Source organism: Armigeres subalbatus, chromosome 1 (genome assembly GCF_024139115.2).
Source record: "Armigeres subalbatus isolate Guangzhou_Male chromosome 1, GZ_Asu_2, whole genome shotgun sequence".
NCBI lineage: Eukaryota > Metazoa > Arthropoda > Insecta > Diptera > Culicidae > Armigeres > Armigeres subalbatus.
Genome location: NC_085139.1, coordinates 250,341,258 through 250,367,665, shown reverse-complemented (window position 1 = coordinate 250,367,665; position 26,408 = coordinate 250,341,258). Strand labels below are relative to the sequence as shown.

At 43.1% G+C, this 26,408-nt stretch overlaps 1 protein-coding gene across 2 annotated transcripts in view; it reads right to left on the bottom strand.

Moving 5' to 3' along the window:
• LOC134212645 (heparan sulfate glucosamine 3-O-sulfotransferase 6) overlaps positions 1-26,408 on the bottom strand; it is a 300,512-nt gene that overhangs the window by 13,273 nt on the left and 260,831 nt on the right. For both annotated transcript variants that reach the window (XM_062690676.1, XM_062690685.1), the window contains exon 3: positions 571-775. In XM_062690676.1, coding sequence (XP_062546660.1) covers positions 571-705 — 135 coding nt within the window. In that variant the 5' untranslated portion in view covers positions 706-775. The remainder of the gene's footprint in view (positions 1-570; positions 776-26,408) is intronic.

Below are 26,408 nucleotides of genomic sequence, written 5' to 3'. Positions count from 1 at the left end.
AAGAAGGAAGAAGGATCAAGGAACAAGAAAGAAGAAGAAAGACAAAGGAAGAAAGAAGGGCATAAGAAGGAAGATAATAGAAAGAAAAATGAATAGAACCACAGAAGAAAGAAATGGGAGCAAGCAAAATCTTTCATTTTCTTTGCTAATTAATAAAGCCTGTGCACGTTAATTCTCGGACATCCATTGTTGAATACGACTTTTAAAAAAATCACTAATGACTGAGACGATCTATTTGATTGATTGTCGTCACATCAATTGAACATTTTCTAGATGTCCGAAATTTGACGTGGACAGGCTTTATCAAATTTCATAAAATGATGAAGTATCGTATATTCTGCCACTACAAGTCTTTAAATCGACAAAAATGAAAATTTCATGGCTACATTTAACGTCAGTTCGACAATAAACATTGAAATTTAGTTTGAGCATGTAAAAGTTTCAAATATTGACAAAAATAGGTTCTACTTCAATAATAAAATGATTATAATCCTTAAAATGACTCAGCTGCTGCGAACAAGTCCCATGAATCGGGCCCACACTTGCAACTATACAACAATCAATCATTACCTTCCTCCACGTCCGGTTGATGCTCGCTATCAGACATGTGTTGAATGTGTAGGACACGTACAGCATACAGATGCAGACGACGATGGTAATCGCGATCGTACGATTACTCAGATTGGTGTACCATTTGTAGACCATTCCTTCGGATGGATCAAGGCGTTCCTTCCAGTGGGTATCGGGCGGTGTAGCTGAAGTTCAGGAAGCGGATCTGGAAAATGAGATTAAAGTCGGAAATGAAGATAAGTGACTGAATGGTATAAATGACCCGAGTAAAAATAGAACATGGAAAGTACATTTAAAAATGTCACCAGAATCATCATTGTGTTACAAGTTTTGTGTTGATACAATAATCTTCGATGAATAGTTACTCTTTCTCGAAGTAATCCGAATTTCACATATGTGTCTTACAATAAACAATGTGTCGGGCACCCAACCAAGCTTGTGGGAAGTAAAGTTGCATCCTTGTAGGCGAAACCGACAGGGCACAAAGTCAACCGCACCATTGCATAACCACAGGCGTAGGAAAAACAAACACCATATCCTTCTTTCGCATTCATGCCGTGGTTATCCAACAGCCGGATAAAAATCGTATGTGACGGCACTGCACAAGCAATAGTACTGACTGGGGCCAAAACCGAACACGATTTCCGGCGCAGAAAGGAAAATACTGGTGTGTGCGGTACGAATTACAAATCCGAAACGGCTTTTCCCACGTGCACTCCGCCCCAGTCTGCTTTCCACTAGCTGAGTTTCGGGGCGTTTGCTCGTTGGTTTGGATTTTACGATTCCCAACATGTGGGAAACTTTCCAAAAGAGCTTCGGGGCCTGCGGCAGTGCACTTGTTCCGCTAGAGCTGGAGACAAGTCAGATCTCCGGTCTGGTCTGGGTCTGGTGGGTAGACGACAGACAGACAGCTGTGCCATTTCCATTTGCAACAAGCCTCTCTTGGTGTGTGTGTTTCCACTCCCGGTGATGGCGGTATGTTCATTCGAATAGTATGGTTTCAGGCGCGCGGAACCATCCTTGCGAATCCAAAGATGGCACGCAGTGTCATTCACGGGGATGGCTGTCTAAATTTCAGGAATAAATATCAACGTGGATGTGTGAGATGGTTTGTGTGTACCTTCAACGAGGAGTTTGATCAGTTGGAGATGCCTCAGAGCATTCTTTCGAATGAAAAGGTTCCTATAAGACAAACTATTTATCTTTCCTATTTTCTCGTTTTCATGTGCACTACCGGTTCTACGGCTGATTACTGAACAGTGGGATTGATGTGACAATATTGTTGCAAATACGATCATTTTCTTTTCTATGAGTTGAATAGCTATGAAATATGTGCCATGAGTACCTGTCGCAATTTCTTGACGTTTCCAATTGACTTTGCTAAATCGCATCCTTAATATGAATTCATCGTTAAAAAAACTTGGGAAATCGGACAGTCTGAACGGTTTGAACTCCAAAATATTTCGCTTATAAAACTGTGGTTTTAAATTTTCAATAAACCGTAGACCAGATCTCATGGTTCATAACGTTCACTACTTTGAACAAATTTAAACATTATTTATCTATTATACGTAACTCAATTCAAATGAAGGACATTTTTAACCATCCACTCCCATCGAAGTTCCCCAGAAGTGCCACCGACTGGATATAAAACAAAGTTTGAAGTTGGCATAAAGTTTGTTCTTATGGTAATTTAATCATGGCACATCATTTCGTCTGAATCCCGGCCCGGCACAAGTTTGACATTACGAACGGACGGATGGATCGAGATTCGAGAGTTTGATGATGGCGACAACGACAACGACGACGACGACGACGACGAGCACCAAGCGAGGAATATTCGATGAGCTAATTTTCATCACGTCGTCGTCGAGAAAGTTTTCCGTCCGTCTCCTGTCCGGAGGCGAGCGCCGAAGTACCATCAGAAGACCGGTGAACTCGGATGGCGTGACGCTGGAGAAGACGAGTTGGATATCTCTATGACTGTAGTTGGGAATCCCTCTGCGGAGACTGCTGCTTCGGGGATGGCCGTCCTCGGTATCGATGGCGGAAGGATGCGCTGCTGGGGAGAAATCTGTCTTCTGACGGTTTGATTAAGACTAGAGTTGGAAATCCAATTAAAATCAGAATGAAAACATGCGGTGCGCGCGGTCGCTAGTTCAGCAGATAATCAGGAACGTGAGAGTGGTTTGAAGTGTGGTCTTCGGTGGAATTTTAGAGTGGCAGCGTAGCAGCGGAATCCGTATTATAATCAAATTATACGGTAGCATTATCACGTTCGAAATGTGCTTCAACCGTGGAGGCGTTATGATGATGAAAAAGCAGATTTGCGACGCTTAACGTAGATTCTTCAGCGCCCAGAAGCTTATAATCATCTTGAAACGGGATTACGACAATCATACTGAGAAAGTCCAAATTTGCGTCATCATCAAGGATCGAAAAAATCAATTTATAAAGAAATCATATTTTTTTACTTGTAATATTTCAGCAATAGATTATTTAAAATACAGCAGAAGATAAAAGCGTGACATTTGTTTATTCAATTTGTATTGGAAATATTTGCGTCCCATAGACACCTAAAAAACGCTATAGCTTTGAGTTTTTCGAGTTTTTTGGAATTTTCGTGAAATTTTTTTCAGAGAATGCGCGATCGATCGTGTGTCGTATTGGACGCACAACTTCCGCGAGAACCCGGTGATTGTTTTGTGCAGTCGGAAAAAATTCAAGCGGGTGACAATGTCCATGTCATCCGCGAAACAAATAAATCGACTGGATCTGTAGAAAATCGTACCTCGGCTGTTACACCGGGCTCTCTGCATAACACCTTCTAGGGCAATGTTGAACAACATGCACGAAAGTCTATCACCTTGTCTTAGTCCCCGGCGCGATTCGAACCAACTGGAGTGTTCGCCCGAAATCTTCACACAATTTTGCACACCATCCACCGTTGCTTTGATCAGTCTGGTAAGCTTCCCCGGGAAGCTGTTCTCGCCCATAATTCTCAAGGTTCTATACTGTCGTATGCTGCCCTCAAATCAGATTGTGCGTTGGGACCTGGTATTCACGGCATTTTGGAAGGATTTGCCTTACAGTAAAGATCTGGTCCGTTATCGAGCGGCCATCAACAAAGCCGGCTAGATAACTTCCCACGAACTTATTCACTACTGGTGACAGACGATGGAAGATGATCTGGGATATCACTTTGTAGGCGGCATTAAGGATGGTGATCGCTTGAAAGTTCTCACAATCCAGCTTGTCGCCTTCCTTGTAGATGGGGCATATAACCCCTTCCTTCCACTCCTTCGGTAGCTGTTCAGTTTTCCAGATTTTGACTATCAGTTTGTGCAGGCAAGTGGCCAACTTTTCCGGGTCCATCTTGATGAGCTCAGCTCCGATACCATCTTTACTAGCTGCTTTATCTCTTTAGCTGTTGGATTGGATGGCTTCCTTAACTTCCATCAAGGTGGGGGCTGGTTGGCTTCCATCGTCCGTTAAACTGACGTTGTCACTGTTGGTAAAATAATTCATAAAATCAATCATTGAGCGTTCCCGTGCTAACCAATTCGTTTGTGAGTTAAAAGGAATGCATCACGTCTGAGTTTTTTTTTATGTAAAAACGGATCATTTCACTCATTTCCTAAAAAATCATTTTACTCCAAAAAGTGTTTTGAAACAATTTGGGGAAAATTTATTGTTCATTGTTCACTATCCATTGTTATATGTGTTGAACGTTAATTTACTGTTAATTTACGAAGGAGAACAAAAGTGAACCTGCGATGATTCAACTCATCCATGATTTTTTAGGTGCTGAGTTGGGTACGTCTTAACTCACGTTTGATTTGAATCGATCATGAGTTTTGAGATTTTGAGTTTTTCCCAACACTGCTCGTTGTGCTGCTTCCACCTTTCGATCGCCACACGTTCGACCGTCAAGATGCTCCCATCCTTATTCCTGCACATTTCGGCTCGCACTGTTAAGTCTTCTACTGCTCCTGTTGTGATGTCAAAACCCCATGACGTGATGTCCTGAATTCAGCCCAGCTGGCTGATCCGGGACCGTCTTCCCCCTTCCAACAAGTTAGCATGTCGGTTCAATCTCAAGCCAGCACGGTTCCCCTACAGACGGTCGCGCTCAAAGTTGTCGACGATGGTGGGCAGTGTGGTTCGCCTCCGCGCGGCACCCATTGGAAACGATGGTCGGAAACACTAGTTGACATGACCAGTCGGCTAAATGAGCTACAAACGAGGGAGCGCGGTAGCGCATTGAGGCTGACGCCAGTAAGGTCTCAATAATGGTTCTGGCAGGTACGTCAAGGCTGTGTGTATGGTATTGTGTCGCCAGCACTAAATTGTATTCCGACTTCCGACGTTTTACTTCCGAACTTACTTCCGACATCATGAACGTCAGAACAAAATTTGAGTTTGTTACCAACACATCGTCGGAAGAGCGTTCGGAAGTGTGGAAATCGACTCCCGAACTTCATTTTGGTGGCAGCGACGTTGTCAGCGACAAAACAAGCTCAATTTCATAACTGATAATTCCGTGCAGTGCTGCATATTTATTTTATTTTTCCGTGTGAATCTCGTCGGAAGTGGGCCTTGCTGCCAGTTCACCAGCGTGATACTAACAGTTTTGGTCTAAATGCACAATATAAGTATTGCAATATTGTGCAGCGAGGGCCGGCAGTCTGACATTCTACTCTCTTAGTAGTGCCGGGTGACACCGACTCGAAACGGCGAGTGGGCTAATGGCTAGGCTGTCTTCCGTCCCATAAAACCGTGGCGGGCCTTGTAGCACGCTACCCAATCCTGCCATCCAGTTTTGCCTACTGGGTGGGAGTAGGCTCAGATGCCCTTTCCTGACTTGCGCTGAACTGGCTCTGAACACGCAAGTGTCAACCCTCCCTGCTTACCGCAAGGCAGGCATAGATAACCATGGGATCACTAAAGGCGACTACTCCAGTAGGATTCGGCGGCAGCCGCAAGGGGGACCCATGTAGCAATGAGTCATGAAAGACAAAAATCTTTGGAGATGGAGGTGGTGGACCCCTTTGCCAAAAGGGGTCTAGCGAGGTCCCCTATTAGAGAGGGGGAGAGCGGAGTGACGGTTGCTGCAACTGGCAGTACCGAAGAGTCTCCAGTGGTGGTGGAGAGTAGCCCTGCTTGCACGCCTGATGAGCCACTATTAGCAATACGGGTGGTGGCCGAGAAACTCGATGACATCATCGAGTTCATAAGCGGTAAGCAGAACACCAACAAGGAGCTTAAACTTAGCCTGTTGGTGCTTCGGCAAGCTGTTTGAGTCGCAAGACAAGAACAGGACGCTTATATCAGGCGTGTAGCGGCAGCAGAGAAGGTGGCCAAAGGTATCCAGACTAAGGCCCCTCTCCTCCCCTAGCGGTGTTACTGCGGCGAAAGAGGCGACCGACTCCGCCCTTACGGCCAGTGAGGGCAAGAAAACGCCAAACTCGAAGCGACCCAAACGTGCTACCATTAAGGCAAAAAGGCGCCTGGATGGTGCACCGGAGCCTAAAGAGCGTGAAAGGCACTAAACAAGCACAAGTTGCTGAGCCACAAGCTGGCCCCAACCAGCCATTGGTATTCGCCGAAGGGGATGCAAATCCTTGGCGCTGGTCAGTAGGGTTCGGAAGTCGAACACCCCTCGACCTGCGAAGAAGGTGAGAGACAGAGGTGAGGCTTTGTTGGTGAAAACCGACAAGGACAAGTACGCCGATGTCCTCAAATCGCTGCGAGCGGTCGATAGCCTATCGGCCCTGGGATGGATGTGCGCAGCGTCAGACGTACCAAGAACGGTGAAATGATTTTGGTACTGAAGCGTGGCGTGCAATCCAGCGGTGTAGCGTACAAAAAGCTTGCCCAGGAGGTCTTGGGTGACGGCGCTCAGGTCAGGTCGTTGGGTGCGGAAGTGACCCTCCAGTGTGAGCAACTGGACGAGGTCACGACCGCGGAAGACGTCGTCTCTGCCGTCAAAGAGCAGTGCGGCACAGAGGTTGAGCGGTCCTCTGTACGTCTAAGAGGGGGACTCTTTGATACGCTACGCCCTCTGACCTGGACTGGAGGGTAGACGAGGGCTACACCCATAGTGATCACCTAGCAATTCGCTTCAAGATCAACTATGGTGTGCAGCGTCCGAGGGCGGGTGATCCCTGTCAGGTCCGTGGGTGGAAGTCCAATCACTTCGACAGCGAAGTTTTCACCGCTGCCCTGGGACTGGAGGCCAACACCGACAGTCTGAGCGGGGATGCGCTGGTAGCTGTCCTATCACGCGCATGCGACGCTACTATGCCGAGGAAAGCTCTGCCAAGAAATGGCAGACGCCCGGCATACTGGTGGAGTGCCGAAATTGCAGCCCTACGATCAGCCTGCCTCAATCTGGCGCGCCGAGCAGCAATCGACAAGCAGTACTAACTTGTGATTGGTTAGTTAGAGCGAAAAGTGCCGAACGCGGAGAAGTGTGTGAATGGTCTGCCCATGCAGAGGTAATGGCGCAGCGGGAGGCAACCGAGATCGTCACCTCGAAGCATGGCAGAATTGTGAATGAATAGGTGTATGTATGCCCGAGCAAAGCTTGAGAGCAAAACGATAACTCGTTTTGATGTTGTGGAATCGCCGAATATTTATTTATTTATTTATTTATTTATTTATTTATCCATCAACAGGCTTAAAATAGCCCCAATGATGTTGGTAATAATATAAAACAAAAACAGAGATACAAATCAGGTCGGCAAATAGAAGTAAAACAAAATAAAAATAGAACAAAAAATAACAATCAATAATCTACATTCATCATCTAATACTGTTACGGACACCTGTTAGAAAAGAATGACGAAAACTTATGACGAAGCATATCACGTGTACTGTTGAAGTCGAACAACGGTGCCACTCTATTAAAGATCCGTTGTAAGCCACTAACTCCTCCTTGCAGGCCATAATTGGTACGTCGTAGAGGCAACCGAAGCATTACACTGTTGCGAAGCGTGCGTTGTTGAACGTTAATATCGATTCGCTCCAAGATGGCTTCACAATCGATTCGACCTTGAAGCGTATCAGCAATCGTCATTGCTCTTGCTGTATCTCTTCTGGTGCGGAGCAGCTCAAGATCTATTAAACGACATCTGCTCTCGTAGCTCGGCAACTGGAACGGATTCCTCCAAGGAAGCTTTCGAAGCGCAAAACGAAGGAAGCGGCGCTGGACGGATTCTACTCTATCACAGCCATTGTTGTAGGCCGGGCTCCAGACTGCTGCACAATATTCCAGTGTGGAGCGAACGAGGGCACAATACAGAGACTTCAGACAATATATATCGGTAAAATTTTTCGCTGTTCTGAAAATAAATCCCAGCGTCTTTGAAGCTTTCTCGACGATATACGAGACATGCTGCTTGAATGTTAATTGCGAGTCTAAAATAACTCCCAGATCCTTCACTTGATTTACGCGCCCGATTGTGGTACCGTGCAGGTTGTAGGCGAATGTGATCGGTTGCCTCTTTCGCGAAAAGGTGATGACGGAACACTTGGTAGGATTCAGTGTCAAGAATATGATTACTTAATTTGATATCTTTTTGGTCGTTTTAACGGTTAAAATAACAAAATGTATAGCAGAAAAATTTTACTGTGACATCAAATCGAAAACTATTTCTGCTATCGATGAGAGCAAATCAAAAACTAAATTTGATATTGGTTCCGATAACAAAATAAGTACACAGGTTGATGTCAGATCATACAATTTAGAAATCTACAGACTGGACTGCACATGCCGTGCTGGGAGTAGCGCAGGAATGTTGGTTCCTATGACTACCCGAGCAAAGTCTGAAAACATAATGAGAGCATGTAGAAAACATATTTTGATTGTGACAGCAAATTGAAATCATAATTTGTTTTCAAATATCAATCATCATTATTGATTACATATTTTGATCTCATTTTGCTGTTGATTTCTAAATTGTATGATCAGACATCAAACTGAGTACTTATTTTGTTATCGAAACCAATATCAAAATAAGTTTTCGATTTGCTCTCATCGATAGCAGGAATAGTTTTCGATTTGATGTCACAGTAAGATTTTTCTGCTATACATTTTGTTATTTTAACCGTTAAAACTTCAAAGGGGGGCCAGTGCACAACGCACCCTCGAGGTTAGCTGCGTGTCCTTGCAGCACCGAACATCGTAACTCGCTTTTTTTAGAAGAACACCATGGTATCGTGCCAGCGCGTTGCCGGCTTTCCAGGTGGCCTTACCACGCCCTATGTCCTCGGAAGGTGGGAAGGGTCGACTTCGCGCCTGCTTCCCTCTGCACGACTGGTATCAAGAATGATGATGCCGCGTGCACCCCAAATTGACCTTTCTAGGGCCTATTCGCCAGCACACAGAAGGACTTGCCGACGCGAGGCCTACGCCTGCCCCAGCCTTGACGAGGACCCCTTTCCGTCCTCGGGCTCGGAACCCGCCCGGTTGACCGACGCCGAGAAAGCGACGATACCATGTTGTTATTCGCGCGGCCACTTGTTCGATAAAAGGATCGAGTTCGACCACAGAGCATGACCACTGGTATGACCCATGAAGCCGACTCCGATCCCTTGGACCACCTCTTATTTGCGCCTGAACTAGCCATCCTTGAGTCCACGCGCCACCTTCTGTGTAGCTCCGAGACGATTTGGGCGATAGCCGATAAAACGGCGTTCCAGCCAACTTCATCTTTACACATCCTCCGAACTAGGTTGTCCGGGGTAGTGTCCAGACCACATGTGGCAAGCATGTGGTCACGCATTGCGCGAAAACGTGAGCATACGAACAACACGTGTTCCGCCGTTTCCTCTAAATCTGCGCACACCAAACACTCGGGCGAGGCCGAGCAAGCCAGCTGCGTTACCTGCATTTTGATTTTGCAGCACGCTTAAACGCCGGGCACATCGAGCCCCCCATGGGGTGCTTGCTGTTCACAGCTTTGCTGGAACAAATCAAACAATTGGGAGAGTTCGTGCAGCATTGTGCCTTATGTCCCTCCAATCCGCAGCGTCGGCAGAGATTGCTTCTGTCAGGGCCTTTGCAGTCCCATTGCTTGTGCCCCGGTTCCAGGCACTTGAAGCAAACTTCGGGTTGCTCGTATATGCGCACAGGGCATACCGAACATCCCACCTTGACGCTCCCTAACTTGACTACCTTGGAGGCGTCTGCTGCAGATAGCCGAACCAATGCTACCTGCGTCCCTGCCGGACCTTTCCGTAGCCGAACGGCTGCGGTGGGCGTCTCCACTTCACACTGTCGCCGCAGTGCCGTGACGAGCTCTTCGACTTCAGTCATCTCGTCCAGGTCTTTAACCCTTAGATTCACCTCCGTCGTGAGTGCCTTCAGCTTGACCGTCTCGCCTAGGACCTCCTCCGCCAACTTCTTGTAGGCGGCGCCCTTTTGCGAGACGCCCCGCTTCAGCTCGAGTATCGTCTCGCCCATCCGGGTACGTCTTATTCGACGTACGTCGGCGTTGGAGCAGTCACCCCGACGTACCCGCAAATACTTGAGCCTCAGTCTGTGTAGATTTTGGCACCACCGTCTTCGCTGGCACGCCTTCGGTCGATTCGACCTTGCCTGAGTCCGCGAATCCTTGGGCCTCAGTCTGGGTAGACCTCGACTCCACCGATTTCACGGGTTTACACTTGGCCGTCCTGACCGCCCTCTCCAGCTTGGCGTCCAGCATCGACTTTCGAAGTTTCTGCAAGCTCCTCTTGAGGTCCTTGCTGATATTATGCTTCGATGACGCAAAGTCGATGATGGCGTCCAGCTGTTCCGTCGCCACCTCGAAGGCCGAAAGCCCATCGCGTTTGCGGTTCATCTCCTTCACAAGCCATGGGCCGTCAATAACCCCTTCCGGCGTTTTTATAGCCGAGAGGAAGGTTGAGTGACCCACGCTGACGCTGCGCACTGAGCTGCCGACTATTGCCTCTGGCCTCCTAGGCGGAGACCTGAACAACCCACCTCTTGCGAAGGGGTTGTCGCCTACACTACTACCACTAATTGAAGAATTGACTTGGTTTTCCATTTTGGTCCCACGAGTTGCTCGGGAAGAGAGGTCCACCACGCCAGAGCCCAGCATGACGCGGTAAGGGACAATTACTGTGGAGGGTGCCCAGGTACCCCACAGGCTCCGTTAAAGGCCTAGCTTATTATTTCACCCCCTGGCCATGCATCCCCTCGGCACGGGTCGCTTGACGCCTTGGGATTAGGGGTTAGGGACGATGGTCCCGGTCTAACTCGCAGTGGCCATGGGGAGGGATCGTCAAGCCCTTGGACAAAGTCCCTGCTGCCCTTTGTGATAGTTGTGAATCCGATTATCCGTTATCTAATATGTAACTACCCAGTTTATGAGTAATTGCGCTTCCAAATATTTGGTAAACACTTACTTAGTGAAATTGACTTCAGAAACCTGAACCTTCAGAGTATTTTGTTGTTCATAACCTGTTGTGGTAAGAAGCTATAAGCTCTTGTACGCTTATGCGTTGTATGCCCTCTTCAAGGGCCCTTTTCCCAACTTTCCCTTTTTTCTCCCATCCACATTCCTTTCCTTTTTGTACACTTCCTTTTCCGTCAGGTGTGTGATGAACTGGATGAATCTCCGATGCATTACTTAGAGACATTTACTATGGAATTCCTGAAGGATCTTCCGATGGTATATCTGAAAGAATTTCTGGACGACTAACCGATTTAATTCCTGGCGGTATTTCTTACGAAAAAATGTCCGGAGGATTTTCCGAACGAACTTTTGGATAAATTCATGAATTATTGATATTGATGTGATGGGTTCCTGCTGTTTTGAATGCTACTGCTGCTGCTGCTGCTGTTGTTGTTGATGGGGACATGCGAAGACGGGAATGATGCTCTGCTGCTTTGCTCGATAGATGATGAAAAATTATACTATCGCGGTGCTCAAAGGCGATTTGATGTTGATACGAAGAGTTGCTGCTATTTCGAATGCTACTATTGCTGTTGCTGATGTTGATGGTGTCATGTGAAGATGTGCTGCATGCTGGATGAAGGCTGAATATTTCTAGCAGTAGATTTGATAATGTACAATCGATTATTGTGAAGTTTAATATGCTGAATGTTCAACTGTTTCCTTTGCTAGTAGTATACTGCTAAAAAGTGTGCTTGGAATTGTTTATACCTATTTTCTCTCTTTCAACTTGGTTTGGCTGCGACCAACTACATCAAATCAAAATCATAAGTATGAAAACGTATGATGATGGATCTATTGCAATCCCGATATATTTGGATTTTTCCTTTTGGCATGAAGTCTTAATTCAAGATTCAAAACAGTGGTTTGGTCAATGGTCTTGGTTTGGACTTGTTCAATGGCGTTGCAGATTTCAAACAGCGACGCGCCGATGCAAAAATGTCGGCAGCGGGGGCGTACACTCATAAGAGGAATCGAATCTACCGGGAGTTCCATTAGTTGACTTCGAGATCTGGATTCAGCAGCCGTGGAATAAATTAGATTTTGCTTTAAAAACTGATTCTCGTTTTGTTGGATTGTGTTTATCTTAATTTTGTTCTGTTTGAAATTCGATTTTTTAAATTGTTTAACGCATATTATTTATCATGTGATTTTTCTTTGGTTTATTCAGGATTTTTTGAAACATGTTGCGAAGATTTTGGCTATAAATTGAAGTCACACGATCAAAAATACGAACGAAAAAAATCGTGTAAAAACAGAGTCCTGTGTACTGAGATTTTCGGAAAAAGCCTTCATGCCTCTGAAATGGAGGCTTCCGAATCCGTAGATTTCATATTTAAGTCACTCGACGTTTTTCCCTTTTGATATTTTGTCGCACAGTCCAGACCCAGGTTGAGACCGCTGTCCTAAAGTGTTCTCTTATGTGTTTTTCTCATGTTGATAATACGCGAGAAAGGAATCACCAAGGCTTAGTGGATAATTCTGGGTTTTATTGTGGTATTTGGTTGAAAATATTGTCAACAAAATCATTGACAACTATGAATTCTTCAAACAATGTAATATGTAAATAACTTCAAACACTAAAAACTAAGTTTTGCTTAGAGGAATTTCTTTTGATAAGCCATGCGAAATTTTGTTGAATTTCCATTAGAAATTTAGTAAAATTCAGGAACGAATATGTAACTATTTGCCAACAATTTCCTTGAATCATTGCAACAAGTCCACATTTAGTTGCACACTTTGTATGTCTTCAAAACAAGTTTTATCGTTCTCGGTGGAGCAATCTCTAGTATCAATTACGCTGGAAAACATTTCGAGTTAGTGCACAATGCAATGGTACCACGCTGCAAGCGCAGGATACCCGTTGACTGTACGAGTAACATAAAAAGGGACGAACAACTTTGAGAATCCATAAAACTTGATGGAATCTTTTTTGCACTGTCGAAGCTGGCCGAACTGTTTCCCCCATTCGCTGTTCACAATGTTATTCTACAGCGTGTTGGCTACACAACTACTCGTATTCGGCCATAATTCGATGCCAAGAACTCCACAGCGCAGTAGCTGCGGTGATGACGACGGAATGGCCCGTCGCCAGCCTGCAGTCCCGTCTCGAAGTAGTAGTAAAGTGAAATTTATGAGCTAGAAATTTTACACATGCCAAAATCGGTTGTTCCAGAGAAGTTTTTGCCGCCTTGTCCGGTCTAGCTGCTGCTGCTGCTGTTGCATCCTCTGCATCATCATTATCGTGATCATCAGCATTAGTAGCCTCAGCGTAACAAAACGGCGGCATCACCGATAGTGGCCAAGTACGGTGAAGAAACTGATACCGGGTCCTTTTAAATCGAACAAGGTTCGTGGAAAACAGATGAATAGTTTTTATTATGTCTTTCCGGTTTGTATCCAATCCACACAGTAGGAACTAACTTCAACGGGTAGGAAAACATAAGACCCCCGCGGAAATAGCTCGTTATCAACTCATTTTACTGCTACGCAGCGTAGCATTGCGTTGTATTGCGTTGCATTACATTGTTGCAACATGTGTCCAATGTACCTACGTATGCAAACATCGCTGCTGGTAGACCAAATTTCTCTTCTCAAAATGAGGTTTATACCCATGTCCCAACGGAAAATAACGGTCATGTTGTTGATTCAGGTAGCATGACTGCTTCCGATTTCGATTTTTAACTGAACAATTGCATCACATGATTGATACAATGTTCAAAGCAAATACCATTCCTGAAGCTGTTCAGGTTGGTATAAAGTACACACAAAAAAATGTTATCGGACTCCGTTTCAATGGATCCAAATAATTGTGTGAAAGTTCTAAATTGGAATGCCCGCTCTCTAAAGGGTAAGGAAGATGAATTATTCAACTTCCTTTCAGTTCATAATGTGCATATTGCCATTATAACTGAAACGTATTTAAAGCCCGGACTCTCCATTAAAAGAGATCCAAATTATTTCATCTACAGAAATGATCGTCTTGACAGCGCCTGTGGTGGGGTCGCCATTGTCATTAATAGACGTATCAAACATAAATTATTTTCTTCGTTTGAAACCAAAGTTTTTGAAACCTTGGGAGTTTCTGTTGAAACAAATTTTGGTCAATTTTCCTTCATTGCAGCCTACTTGCCTTTTCAATGCAATGGGCAGCAAAAGAATTTGTTGAAAGCTGATCTTCAAATTCTGACTCGCAACAAATCAAAATTCTTCGTAATTGGTGACTTCAAGGCCAAACACCGTTCATGGAATAATGCTCAAAGCAATTCCAATGGTAAAATTTTATTTGAAGATTGTTCTGCGGGATATTATACTATTCAATATCCCAATGGACCAACTTGTTTTTCTTCCAGTCAAAATCCTTCTACAATTGATCTAGTTTTAACAGATTCAAGTCAGCTGTGTGGCCAATTGGTAACTCATGCTGACTTTGACTCTGATCACCTTCCTGTGACATTTGAAATCTCACAAGAAGCCATTTATAATCCAATCAGCTCTACTATTAATTATCATAGAGCTGATTGGGATTTATATAAAACGTATATCGATAGGAATTTTGATGTTGATATTCCTCTCGATACCAAAAGTGATATTGATAATGCTCTCGTATCTTTGACAAATTTAATTGTCGAAGCCAGAGGCATTGCAATTCCGAAATGTGAAGTTAAATTCAACTCCATTATTATTGACGACGATCTTCAGCTACTGATCCGTCTTAAAAATGTGAGAAGAAGGCAATACCAAAGAACTCGCGATCCCGCGTTGAAAGTTATTTGGCGAGATTTGCAAATGAAATTAAAAAACGTTTCGCTATTCTGAGAAATACCAACCTTGAGAATAATGTCTCGAAGTTGGATCCCAGTTCGAAACCCTTTTGGAAATTAACGAAAATTTCTAAAACACCTTAAAAGCCAATTCCAGCGCTTAAAAAGGAAATAAAATTTTATTAACAAATGGCGAAAAGGCTCAAAAACTTGCTCAGCAGTTCGAGAGTGCCCATAATTTTAGTCTAGATCTCACTAGTCCAATTGAGGATCAGGTTACACGGAGCTTTGAAGACATTCTCAATCATGAGATTGTTGTTGACCCTTCGTTGTGAACTAATTTGGATGAAGTGTGAGATCTATTACTAAAAAATTAAAAAATATGAAGCGGGTGATGATGGTATTTTCTACATACTTATCAAAAAACTTCCTGAGAGCTCTTTATCCTTTTTGGTTAATTTATTTAACAAATGTTTTCAATTGGCATACTTTCCAGATAAATGGAAAAACGCCAAAGTTGTTCCAATTTTGAAGCCGGACAAAAATCCAGCTGAGGCTTCTAGTTATCGCCCAATCAGTTTGCTTTCTTCAATAAGCAAACTGTTTGAAAAGATTATTTTAAATAGAATGATGGTTCATATTAATGACAATTCTATTTTTGCTGATGAGCAATTTGGTTTTCGCCATGGGCATTCAACCACTCATCAGTTATTAAGAGTTACGAACTTAATTCGGCTCAACAAATCTGAAGGATATTCGACTGGAGTTGCTCTTCTTGATATAGAGAAAGCATTTGACAGTGTTTGGCATGAAGGTTTGATTGTAAAATTGATGAATTTTAATTTTCCTCTGTACATCATTAAACTGATCCAAAATTATTTATCAGATCGCTCGCTGCAGGTAAACTATCAGATATCAGCAGGTAAATCTGATAGATTACCTGTAAGGGCTGGTGTCCCCCAAGGCAGCATACTGGGGCCCATATTGTATAACATTTTTACTTCTGACTTACCTGATTTACCACCAGGGTGTCAAAAATCTTTGTTTGCAGATGACACGGGCCTTTCAGCCAAAGGGCGAAGCCTTCGTGTCATTTGTAGTAGATTGCAAAAAAGTTTGGATATTTTCTCCACTTACTTGCAAAAATGGAAAATTTCCCGAATGCTTCCAAAACTCAGCTTATAATTTTCCCACATAAGCCGAGAGCTTCTTATTTGAAACCTTCTAGCAGACATATTGTCACTATGAATGGGGTTCCAATTAATTGGTCTAGCGAAGCTAAATATTTAGGACTTCTGCTAGATCAAAAATTAACTTTAAAAATCACATTGAAGGCCTTCAAGCCAAATGTAACAAATATATTAAGTGCCTATATCCACTTATAAACAGAAAATCAAAACTTTGTCTTAAGAACAAACTTTTGATTTACAAACAAATTTTAGACCTGCCATGTTGTATGCTGTGCCAATATGGACTAGTTGCTGCAATACCAGAAAGAAGGCACTTCAGAGGATTCAAAATAAAATTCTGAAAATGATTCTGAAGTTGCCTCCGTGGTATAGTACCAATGAACTTTATAGAATCTCTAATATAGAGACATTGCAACAAATGTCCAACAAAATTATTCTCAATTTTAGAGAAAAATCGTTGCAATCTTCTATTGCAACGATTAACTCCTTGTACCCTTAGTATAAAATAGGTTAAGTTTAGTTAAAGCTTAAAACATTGTAATTCCTACATGGTTCAATTCAACCAGAGGAAAAATTCTAACTGCCAGAGGCAATTGAAATGTATTAATAATAACTAAAAGCGTAACATAGCAAATAAGGATGATAGTGTTAAGAAAACACGGAACACCTAGTCTAAGAGATGAATGCATGTATTAGATAATTAGCAAATAAAATTAGTTAAAAAAAAAAAAAAAAAGTTGCAACATGTGTTTCAATTTTTATACATTAGCGTTTTTTTACTTTGTGTGTAATAACTGAACATTGAATGAAGTAAATTGTACATATATTTTTTATCTTCATTTAATAAAATCAATATAACGCATACAGTAAGAATTGAATAGAACAGAATGCCGAATAAAACTCCCAACCAAAGTTCGATTCTTAGTTGAATCGAATACAAGCTAAAAACAAAGAACTGGGATTTGGACTTTAACTTGAACTTTGACTAGAACTAAACCTGTGCACCGATTGAAATTTTATCGGCGGTGGCGTTATAGATCATTTTGAACCAGCGGCGCACAATGGTTCGAAGGCAGCCAAAACCTCAAAAATCGAAACTCGTATTTCTGCCGGAATTATATTTTTCTCATTTTATGGAATACTTATGTGGTTCTAATTCAAAATTTAAAGAAGTTCTGTTGAGTTTTGACTTTGTTACATTATTTTTAGGGCTGCAAAATGGTGGGTTAACATCTGGGAAGGAGCGCCCAACAGAACTCTGGTCCCTACAAGTCCCTATCTCACGCTTCCACGGGTCGTCCGATGACAAAAGACCGCCAGCTAAGGGTTGTGTACTTAGCTGGTAGTGCAGCCTGGACACTGTTGTCCTTCTGACATCAGCTAGAGTGAGAAGGTACGCCTCGAGCGTCTGTTCACCAGGAGGTGCGGCTCGAACAGCGTCTGCCTGGTACCCAGGTGGCAGCCCCACCAGCGCGATGTAGGTAACGCGACTCCGGTAAGGTAGCTTACTGAAGCCTCTCAAATACGACGAAAAATGGAGATAGAAGAAAAAGAGAACGTTATTTTTGGCAACCGACCCGGCAACGAAATAAGGACTATGATTGGAAACTCGGTACCTGGAATGTCAGGACCCTAAATGAACCAGGACGAGTGAGCCTTCTGGCTCGCGAACTGCAGAAGGTTGGAGTGAACGTGGCCGCTATTCAAGAAGTCCGATGGCCCAGATCCGGAGAACGTGAATTCCGAGCCGTGGACCCCACAACCAACACTGCATTCAAGTATAACATCTATCACAGCGGCGGTGAAAAAGCAGAGCATGGAGTTGGTTTCGTAGTGATGGGTGTGCGGCCCAGTTCTGCCGAAGAGAGCTATGCGTCACGGGGTGTGCTGTCTTATCGCGCGTGCTACTCCGTTCGTTGTGCCACGAGGGAAGAGGCAAAGTCGTGGCCTGCTGTTTACTAGTCGGTGTTGGCAACCAAACCGTTATACGATATTTGCATATCTGTCATCAATACACTCTAAAAGTCGATTGCCCAATTCCTAATATATCTCACCCTCACATTCCCCTTCTTCTCTCACTAAAAAAAGGGAAAAAAAAAACATTGACTTAGGATTTTCATAAACAAGTAAATAGTTGTCGCATTTTTTTTTTAATTTTACAATCCAGTATCCGATATCCGTACTCAATTCCTATATTCAAAAACATCCGAATTTAAATTGGAATTCAAATATTTTAATAGGATTTTCCAATCTGATACTCAAATCCAATGTATGAACCCGAAAAGCAAATCCAATATTCCCATTCCATGAGCAAAGTTTTAATCAAAGACCAACATTGGAACGTTTCTATAATGGAAAACCAAAATCAAGCATTCATATAAAATAATCAAGTTTTTTTTTATTCTCTTCATCTTCCATTGCATTGCAACTATTTCTTGGTTTACTATTTCTCGGGTACTTATTCAAAAGGACGTATGTGATTTTGTAAACAAAGATTGAGACGTCGATTTATCCAATCTGATGGGACTCCCACGCAAACCAACACCACCAACAGGTAGCCGAAGGCTTCCCCTACCTGTCTGTGGCGATGGTATGCGTGGGAGGGCTATCAGATCGGACAAATCGACGTTTGAATCTTTGTTTACAAAATCACATACGTCCTTTTGAATAAGTACCCGAGATTTACGTGTTTTTTTAGCATTTCCACAGTAATTAATTCAAAGTTTTATTTATGCCTGCCATTGCATGGTTATAAATAACTCGTATCAGTATTAATTTTTTTCATATTCATATCCAATTTTCACAACTAATATTCTAATCCAACTCCATCTTTCAAATACAATCTCTAGCTTATAACCAAAAGTTGATTCTAAAATAATATTAAATATTTGCAACCAAGCCAATTCCAATTTTCAAATATAATGATCATGTTAATAAAAATTAACAAAAATAAAATATTTCATTTAAAACCAATACCAAAAACAATCCAAATTCAATATTTCAATTCCAAGTCCACATACAAATACGTAAATGCATATTTACTAAGCAAATTAATCCGGCCTTTTTTAACATTTTGCAAATGTCAACTATTTCAGGTTCATGATCCTCCAACTGTATTCCTTTTATTTATTTATTTTTTTTTTTGCAAATATTTCCAGCATTGCAATCCAAAACCAATTGAATTCGATTCGGCAGACCATATCCAATACAATAAAATCGAAACAATATCGGTAGCTCTTCAAACATACTATTTATTGGCCCTTCAAGCTCATGCCAATAAGTACGGTACTATCACACAATACCTTAGGAATTCAAATTTGAATAGCTGTGTTCTGCTGATCTGCATTAACGTTTCTTTGACGCGAAAAATTCGCCCCTCTTCTACCCAACCTTCACCATCAAAAAGCTGCAACAATCCGATACTCTTCCAGAGCACCTTCGACAACACAAGCAGAAAACCGATAAGAAAAAACAAATCATTCAATCTGGCATCTTCGACATTACAAGTGGAAACCGATGAGAAAACGAATAATTTGTTTCGGCGCTACTCCAGAATTCTTTCGACATTTTAACTCGTAGGTCAAGCCAATGAGAAAACAAATAACTTTTTTCGGCGTTCTTCCAGAGCGTCTGCGGAATCACAAGCCAAAACATTCAATCCAGCGCTCTACCACAGCAGCTTCGACATCACATGTCGAAACCGATGAGAAAGCCTTCAATTTTTTAAAAGTCGAAACCGTTGAGAAACAGCACATTTGTCAAACCAGGGGTGACATTGTGCATCTCGATTCGAACGTAATTCTGTCGAGTCGAACATGTTTGACATTACGGCTTTCGATTCGATCTCGAAAACGACTCATCGTTCGAGTATTCTCGAGGAGGTACAAGAATAACGAGATGTTTTGGCATTATGGAGACTCGATAGCACACTGAAAAACGACTCAAGTCGAATGAAAATCACTCGTCACCTTTATAGCTTTCGTATTTTGTTCGAGCGTCATTTCTTGCTAAAAGTTTTTCATTATATTTGTTTTTATTACTCTACGGGAAGAGTATAAATGTTTCATTATTGTATCTTGAAGAAAAGAATGTCATTAGTATACCTACTTTTATAATTTCCAGACAATATGCAATCTCTAATTATCCCGAAATCCTCGTAAAAACGACTTCAACTTAAATCGTTTTTTTTTTGCAGTTTTCACGTATTTCTTGACGATTTCGATAAACCGCGTGAAAAATCTATGGTGAAAATCTGCGTAAAAACGTATATAATCCAAAATCTACGTAAAAATAGTTGAGTTAAATAAAAAAACGCGCAAGAGATGACCCAAGTGCATTTAACTAAAACACATGGAACCATCAAAGTAATGTATTATCACAGAGAAACAGACGTCTCACTCAACACATGTTACATCGTTCACCTTTTTAACGGTTGATTTAATTTTTTGTAGGTGGTCAATCGGCCACCGATGGCGCTTCCATCGATTTTGCTTGTGTTTGACGTTTGCACACTACCGCCATCTGGTTGCCGCTTGGCCACACACAGTGATTTTAGCATTGGGCAGCAATGTTTCCGTGACGATGGTATTGATTGCATTTTGTTCTTAGTGAGACGTCTGTTTCTCTGTGGTATTATTAAATCCTTTTTTAGCTTTAAATTATTAAGGTCACTCCTGACGGAATCCAATTTTCAAAGTATTCGCGTTTTCTAGGGCACACCATTCGATACGGAAGCAACGCACAACTGTCTTTTTTATTTTTTCATGCATGCTGCGACGCAGCAAAGCTGAAAAAATAAAAATGACAGTTGTGCGTTGCTTCCGTATCGAATGGTGTGCCCTTGAAAACGCGAGTACTTTGAAAATTGGATTCCGTCAGGAGTGACCTTAAGCTCAAAATTGGATCTGTGGCATAAACTCGAATAAATATAATAAATGCTAAAGCATTTGATGAGTTTGATTGCTCTACGCATGCGGTCGCGGGTACTCAGACGACTAATGACGGTGGAAGACCGACACTTGATTACAATTAGAGCAATCAAACTAATCAAATGCTTTAGCCAAGCAAGCCTTGGCACAAATCCGCCCAACTCGTTGTTGGGGGCATAGAGTGTGATCCTCTCGATTAATAAACAATGTGCACTCGCTTGACTGTGGATATACAACAGTAAAGCACATGTGAAGATTGGACAAATCAAGCATCCGAAAGATATTCAATTTGCAAAAAAAAGAGCTAATTGTGGTTGAAGTTGGTACTCGGATTCTGATGGCTTTTCCGCAAACGTAACCTTCAAGTGGTCTTGTTGTGTAGGGGTTATCACGCCTATCTAGAAAGTAGGAGGTTGAGGGTTCGAGTCCCTACAAGACACATGGATTCTTTTTCGCAAATTTCATATCAATTTGTCCATTTAGAAACATGTGCTGTGCATATGCACGGCCCAGACATTTAACAAAAAAATGGTTTACGTACGGCCGAGATGCCGAATAATATGCAATTAATAATAAAACTTATAATTTGTGTCGTAACTATATCTCAATTTATAAAACATGTCGTATTGGCATAATGTTTTAATCGGTTTCAACTGCTCAATAAAAAATATAGATTTTATAGTCATTGAGCACGATTTGCTTGTTTATAAATTAACTGCCAATTCATGCCCTGAAGGATGCCTTTCCAACAAGCAACATGCTTCACGCAGATGAAATTACTCTTATTCTCTCTGTTTACTCACATTTGCCATGTGCTGAAGGTTGTCTCTCCAGTCTTCAGCAGACGGCATATTAAACACGGAGACAGCTATCTCTTAAGAGCCCCGCACATAGGATACGTTTGCGTTGCGTTTGACAGATTTCCCATGGGAAAACTGTCAAACGCAACGCAAACGTATCCTATGTGCGGGGCTCTTTATTCTCTCTGTTTACATTTCGTTTGACAGAACATACTCGATTGAGCTAGTACAGCACCATTCGAAATCTTGTACTGCGACTGAATGAAGTCGAACGAAATACATAATGCCGCAATTTTTTCGAAACGAATGCAAAAACGTACGAATCGAGTGATTCGATTCGAGATGCGCAATGTCACCCCAGCTTCTTCGACATCAGAAGTCGAAACCGATGTACATATCATTTAATCCGACGCTCTTCCAGAGCGTCTTCGACACTACAAGTCCAAACCAATGAGCAAATCATTTATTCCGACGCTTCCCACAGCGTCTTTGACATCACAAGTCGAATCCGATATACAAATCATTCAATCCGACGACTTCCAAAGCGTCTTCGACGTCACAAGTCGAAACCGATGTGCAAATCATTTAATCCGACGCTCTTCCAGAGCGTCTTCGACATCACAAGTCGAAACCGATGTGCAAATCATTCAATCCGACGCTCTTCCAGAGCGTCTTCGAAACTACAAGTCGAAACCGTTGAACAAATTTATCAATCCGATGCTCTTCCAGAGCGTCTTCGAAACTACAAGTCGAAACCGTTGAACAAATTTATCAATCCGACGCTCTTCCAGAGCGTCTTCGAAACTACAAGTCGAAACCGTTGAACAAATTTATCAATCCGACGCTCTTCCAGAGCGTCTTCGACATCACAAGTCGAAACCGATGTGCAAATCATTCAATCCGACGCTCTTCCAGAGCGTCTTCGAAATTACAAGTCGAAACCGATGAAAAATGTCCCAATCACACCCACAGGATACTTACAAAACAATTATTTCCAACCAGGAACAACCTGGCAGGATCGCCAAATGTGCGGCCCAGTTCTGCCGAACGAGCTATGCGTCACGGGGTGTGCTGTCTTGTCCGCGTGCTACTCCGTTCGTTGTCCCACGAGGGAAGAGGCAAAGTCATGGCCTGCTGTTTACTAGTTGGTGTTGACAACCAAACCGTTATACGATGTTTGCATATCTGTCATCAATACACTCTAAAAGTCGATTGCCCAATTCCTAATATATCTCACCCTCACAATGGGCAAGCAGATGAAGCGAGTGATGCGGTGGAAACCCATTAGGGAACGAATCTGTGTGTTGAGGATACGGGGCAAATTCTTCAATTACAGCCTAATCAACGTTTACGCACCGACAAACGATAAATCCGACGACGTGAAGGACACGTTTTATGAATGTCTTGATAAAGCCTATGGAGAGTGCCCAAAGCATGACGTGAAAATTGTTATCGGAGACGCTAACGCTCAGGTCGGTAGAGAGGACTTTTTCCGTCCCATAATCGGTAGGGAGAGCCTTCACTCCGCTACCAATGACAACGGCCTACGGCTAGTAAATTTTGCTGCTGCCAGAGGGATGGCCATCAGTAGCACCTACTTTGCACGAAAGAACATCCTTAAGCACACCTGGAGACACCCAAATGTTGAAACTTGCAACCAGATAGACCATGTTCTGGTGGATGGGCGCCATTTCTCGGATGTTATCGATGTGCGGACATTCAGAGGTCCGAACATTGACTCTGACCTCGTTGTCAGTCAAATTCGATCACGGTTGTCAACTGTATCGAACGAAAGATCACAGCGAACGATGCGTTACAATATCCAGCGATTGTCGGCGGAAGGAGTATCGGCTGAGTACCGCCAGAAGCTCGACGAACGGATAAGTGCAATCAACGTTAGCGACAACATCAACGATCTATGGGAGTCGATCCATGGAGCGGTGAGCACAACAGCACGAGAAGTGGTAGGCACTGCACAGAGGCGACCCAGGACGGGTTGGTTTGATGTGGAGTGTCAGAGAGTGACAGACGAGAAGAACGTTGCCAGAAGCCGGATGTTGGTGTCGGGTACCCGATCGAATAGAGATCGGTACAAGGAAGCAAGAGCTGTCGAAAAACGAACCCACCGCAGGAAGAAAAAGAGTACGAAGAACAAGTTATTAGTGAGGCGCAGGAAAAAATGGAGCAGAACGATATGCGGAGGGTTTATGAGTCTGTCAATGGTGTGCGGAGAAAGACAGCGCCATCTCCCGTCATGTGCAACGACCAACAAGGGAATTTACTGACAGATAAAACTGAAGTGGCTGCCAGGTGGAAGCAACACTTCGAGACTTTGTTGAATAGAGGAAGTGACGGTGCATCGGTGAACAGAATAAATATTAGCGACGATGGACAAGCTGTTAAAGAGCTGAAAAACAATAAGGCTGCAGGGAAGGACCAGCTCCCGGCTGAACTTCTCAAACATGGCAGTGAGCAGCTTTATGAAGTTCAGCACCATATTATGTCGAAAAAATATGGGAAGACGAGGAAATTCCTGCTAGCTGGTTGGACGGCCTCATCTGCCCTCTTTTTAAGAAAGGGCACAGACTGGAATGCGCCAATTACCGAGGAATAACCCTCCTTAATTCGGCGTACAAAATTATGTCCCGTATTCTGTTCAACAGATTGAGACCGCTTGAAGAGTCCTTCGTCGGCGAATACCAAGCAGGTTTTCGTGAGGGCCGATCAACGACGGATCAAATGTTTACCCTGAGACAAATCCTTGATAAATTCCGGGAGTACAACTTGCTGACACATCATCTGTTTATTGATTTCAAGGCGGCGTACGACTCAGTGAAACGGAATGAATTATGGCAAATTATGCTTGAACATGGTTTTCCTGCGAAACTGATACGGCTGATTCGTATAACGTTGGACGGATCGAAATCGAAATCAAATCCTGGGATTTGCGGACGATATCGATATTATCGGAATTGATCGCCGTGCCGTGGAAGAGGCTTTTGTGCCTTTTAAGAGGGAGACAGTGAGGATTGGACTCACGATCAATACCAGCAAAACGAAGTACATGGTCGCTGGCAATCAAGGCGGGCTCATTAGTGGTAGTGGTAGCGAAATGGTGCTGGATGGTGAAAAATTTGAAGTGGTAGAAGAATTTGTGTATCTTGGAACATTAGTGACGTGCGATAATTATGTTACCCGCGAGGTGAAAAGGCGTATTGCAGCTGCAAATAGGGCTTATTACGGACTTCGTAACCAGCTCAAGTCCCGTAGTCTGCAAACAAAACTCGCGCTATATACTAATCTGATTCTTCCGGTGGCTTTATACGGCCATGAGACATGGACGTTAAAGGAGGCTGATCGGAGAGCTCTCGGAGTGTTTGAGCGCAGTGTTGTCCTACACTCAGTGCGAAAAATTCTGCTCTTTCATTTTACTCCATCTAAACGATTTTATAATCTTAGCTAAGTAAGTGTAACTAATAGAGGGATATTTGAATTTTCTAAATGTCATGTCAAACTATTGAAAAAATGCACACCAGAGCCTCAGGAGCGCGCGCACTGAAAATACACTGGAGTGTTTTCACTGGTTTTTCAGCGCGCGCGCTCCTGTTGCTCTGGCGTGCATTTTTTTGACAGTTTGACATGACATTTAGAAAATTCAAATATCCTTCTATTAGTTGCACTTACTGTAAAATCGTTTAGAAGGAGTAAAATCAAAGAGCAGATTTTTTCGCACTGAGTGTAGGACAACACTGTTTGAGCGTAAGGTGCTGCGGACAATACTCGGCGGTAAACAGGAGAACGGTATCTGGCGGCGTCGCATGAATCACGAATTGTACCAGGTGTAGTAAGGGCTGGATATTATTAAGCTTATACAACACGGCAGACTACGGTGGGCTGGTCACGTTGTTCGTATGCCGGAAGAACGTCAAGCAAAGATAATATTTAGTAGAGAACCCGGAATAGGCCGCAGGCTTCGTGGAAGGCCGCGTACACGATGGCTTTTTGCAGTTGAAGAGGACCTGAGGGCGCTCAATGTTCAGGGCGACTGGAAGCGATTGGCCCAGGATCGAGTCCAGTGGAGAAGGATACTCCATTCGGCGTAGGTTCATCGAAGAGCTGTAGCCCATCAAGTATCAAGTATCAAGTAAGTACATTATTTTTAATTGAACATGATTGTTGATTTTCAATTAAAAACGCTGTTCGACAAAGTATTTAGATCAGCATCGTACGGCTTGAATTACATCGCTAACACCAATCCGAAGCAACCAATTACCCCCGCTGAAGAAGGAATAAGAAAAGGAAAAACGTAGAATAAACAAAAAATACGATGTTGCAAATACCTCAACAAGTGCAGAACACTGCATTTGCACTTGGAAGCACTATTCTGTAAGTCACTGCTTATTTAAGTACTTGGAGAAAACAGTCGGATGCTTCTCATTGCGGTAAATATCACTCTAGATCTGCTAAAATTACAATACGAACCCTTCCGTGTTGAAGCAATTATCACTCTGTTCACTACACCAAACTCTTGCTGACATCAAAGAGGAAGCTGTTACTATTGCCTTTAGTAGCCACTTTCCTATAATATTATTGGCTATGTCCCCACATGGAAAAACAAAGTCGTAGTGCAACGTCAAGCTCGAAGCACGCTGCTCGGCATATCAAAGCAAACTTTTACCTCGGCTGGAGT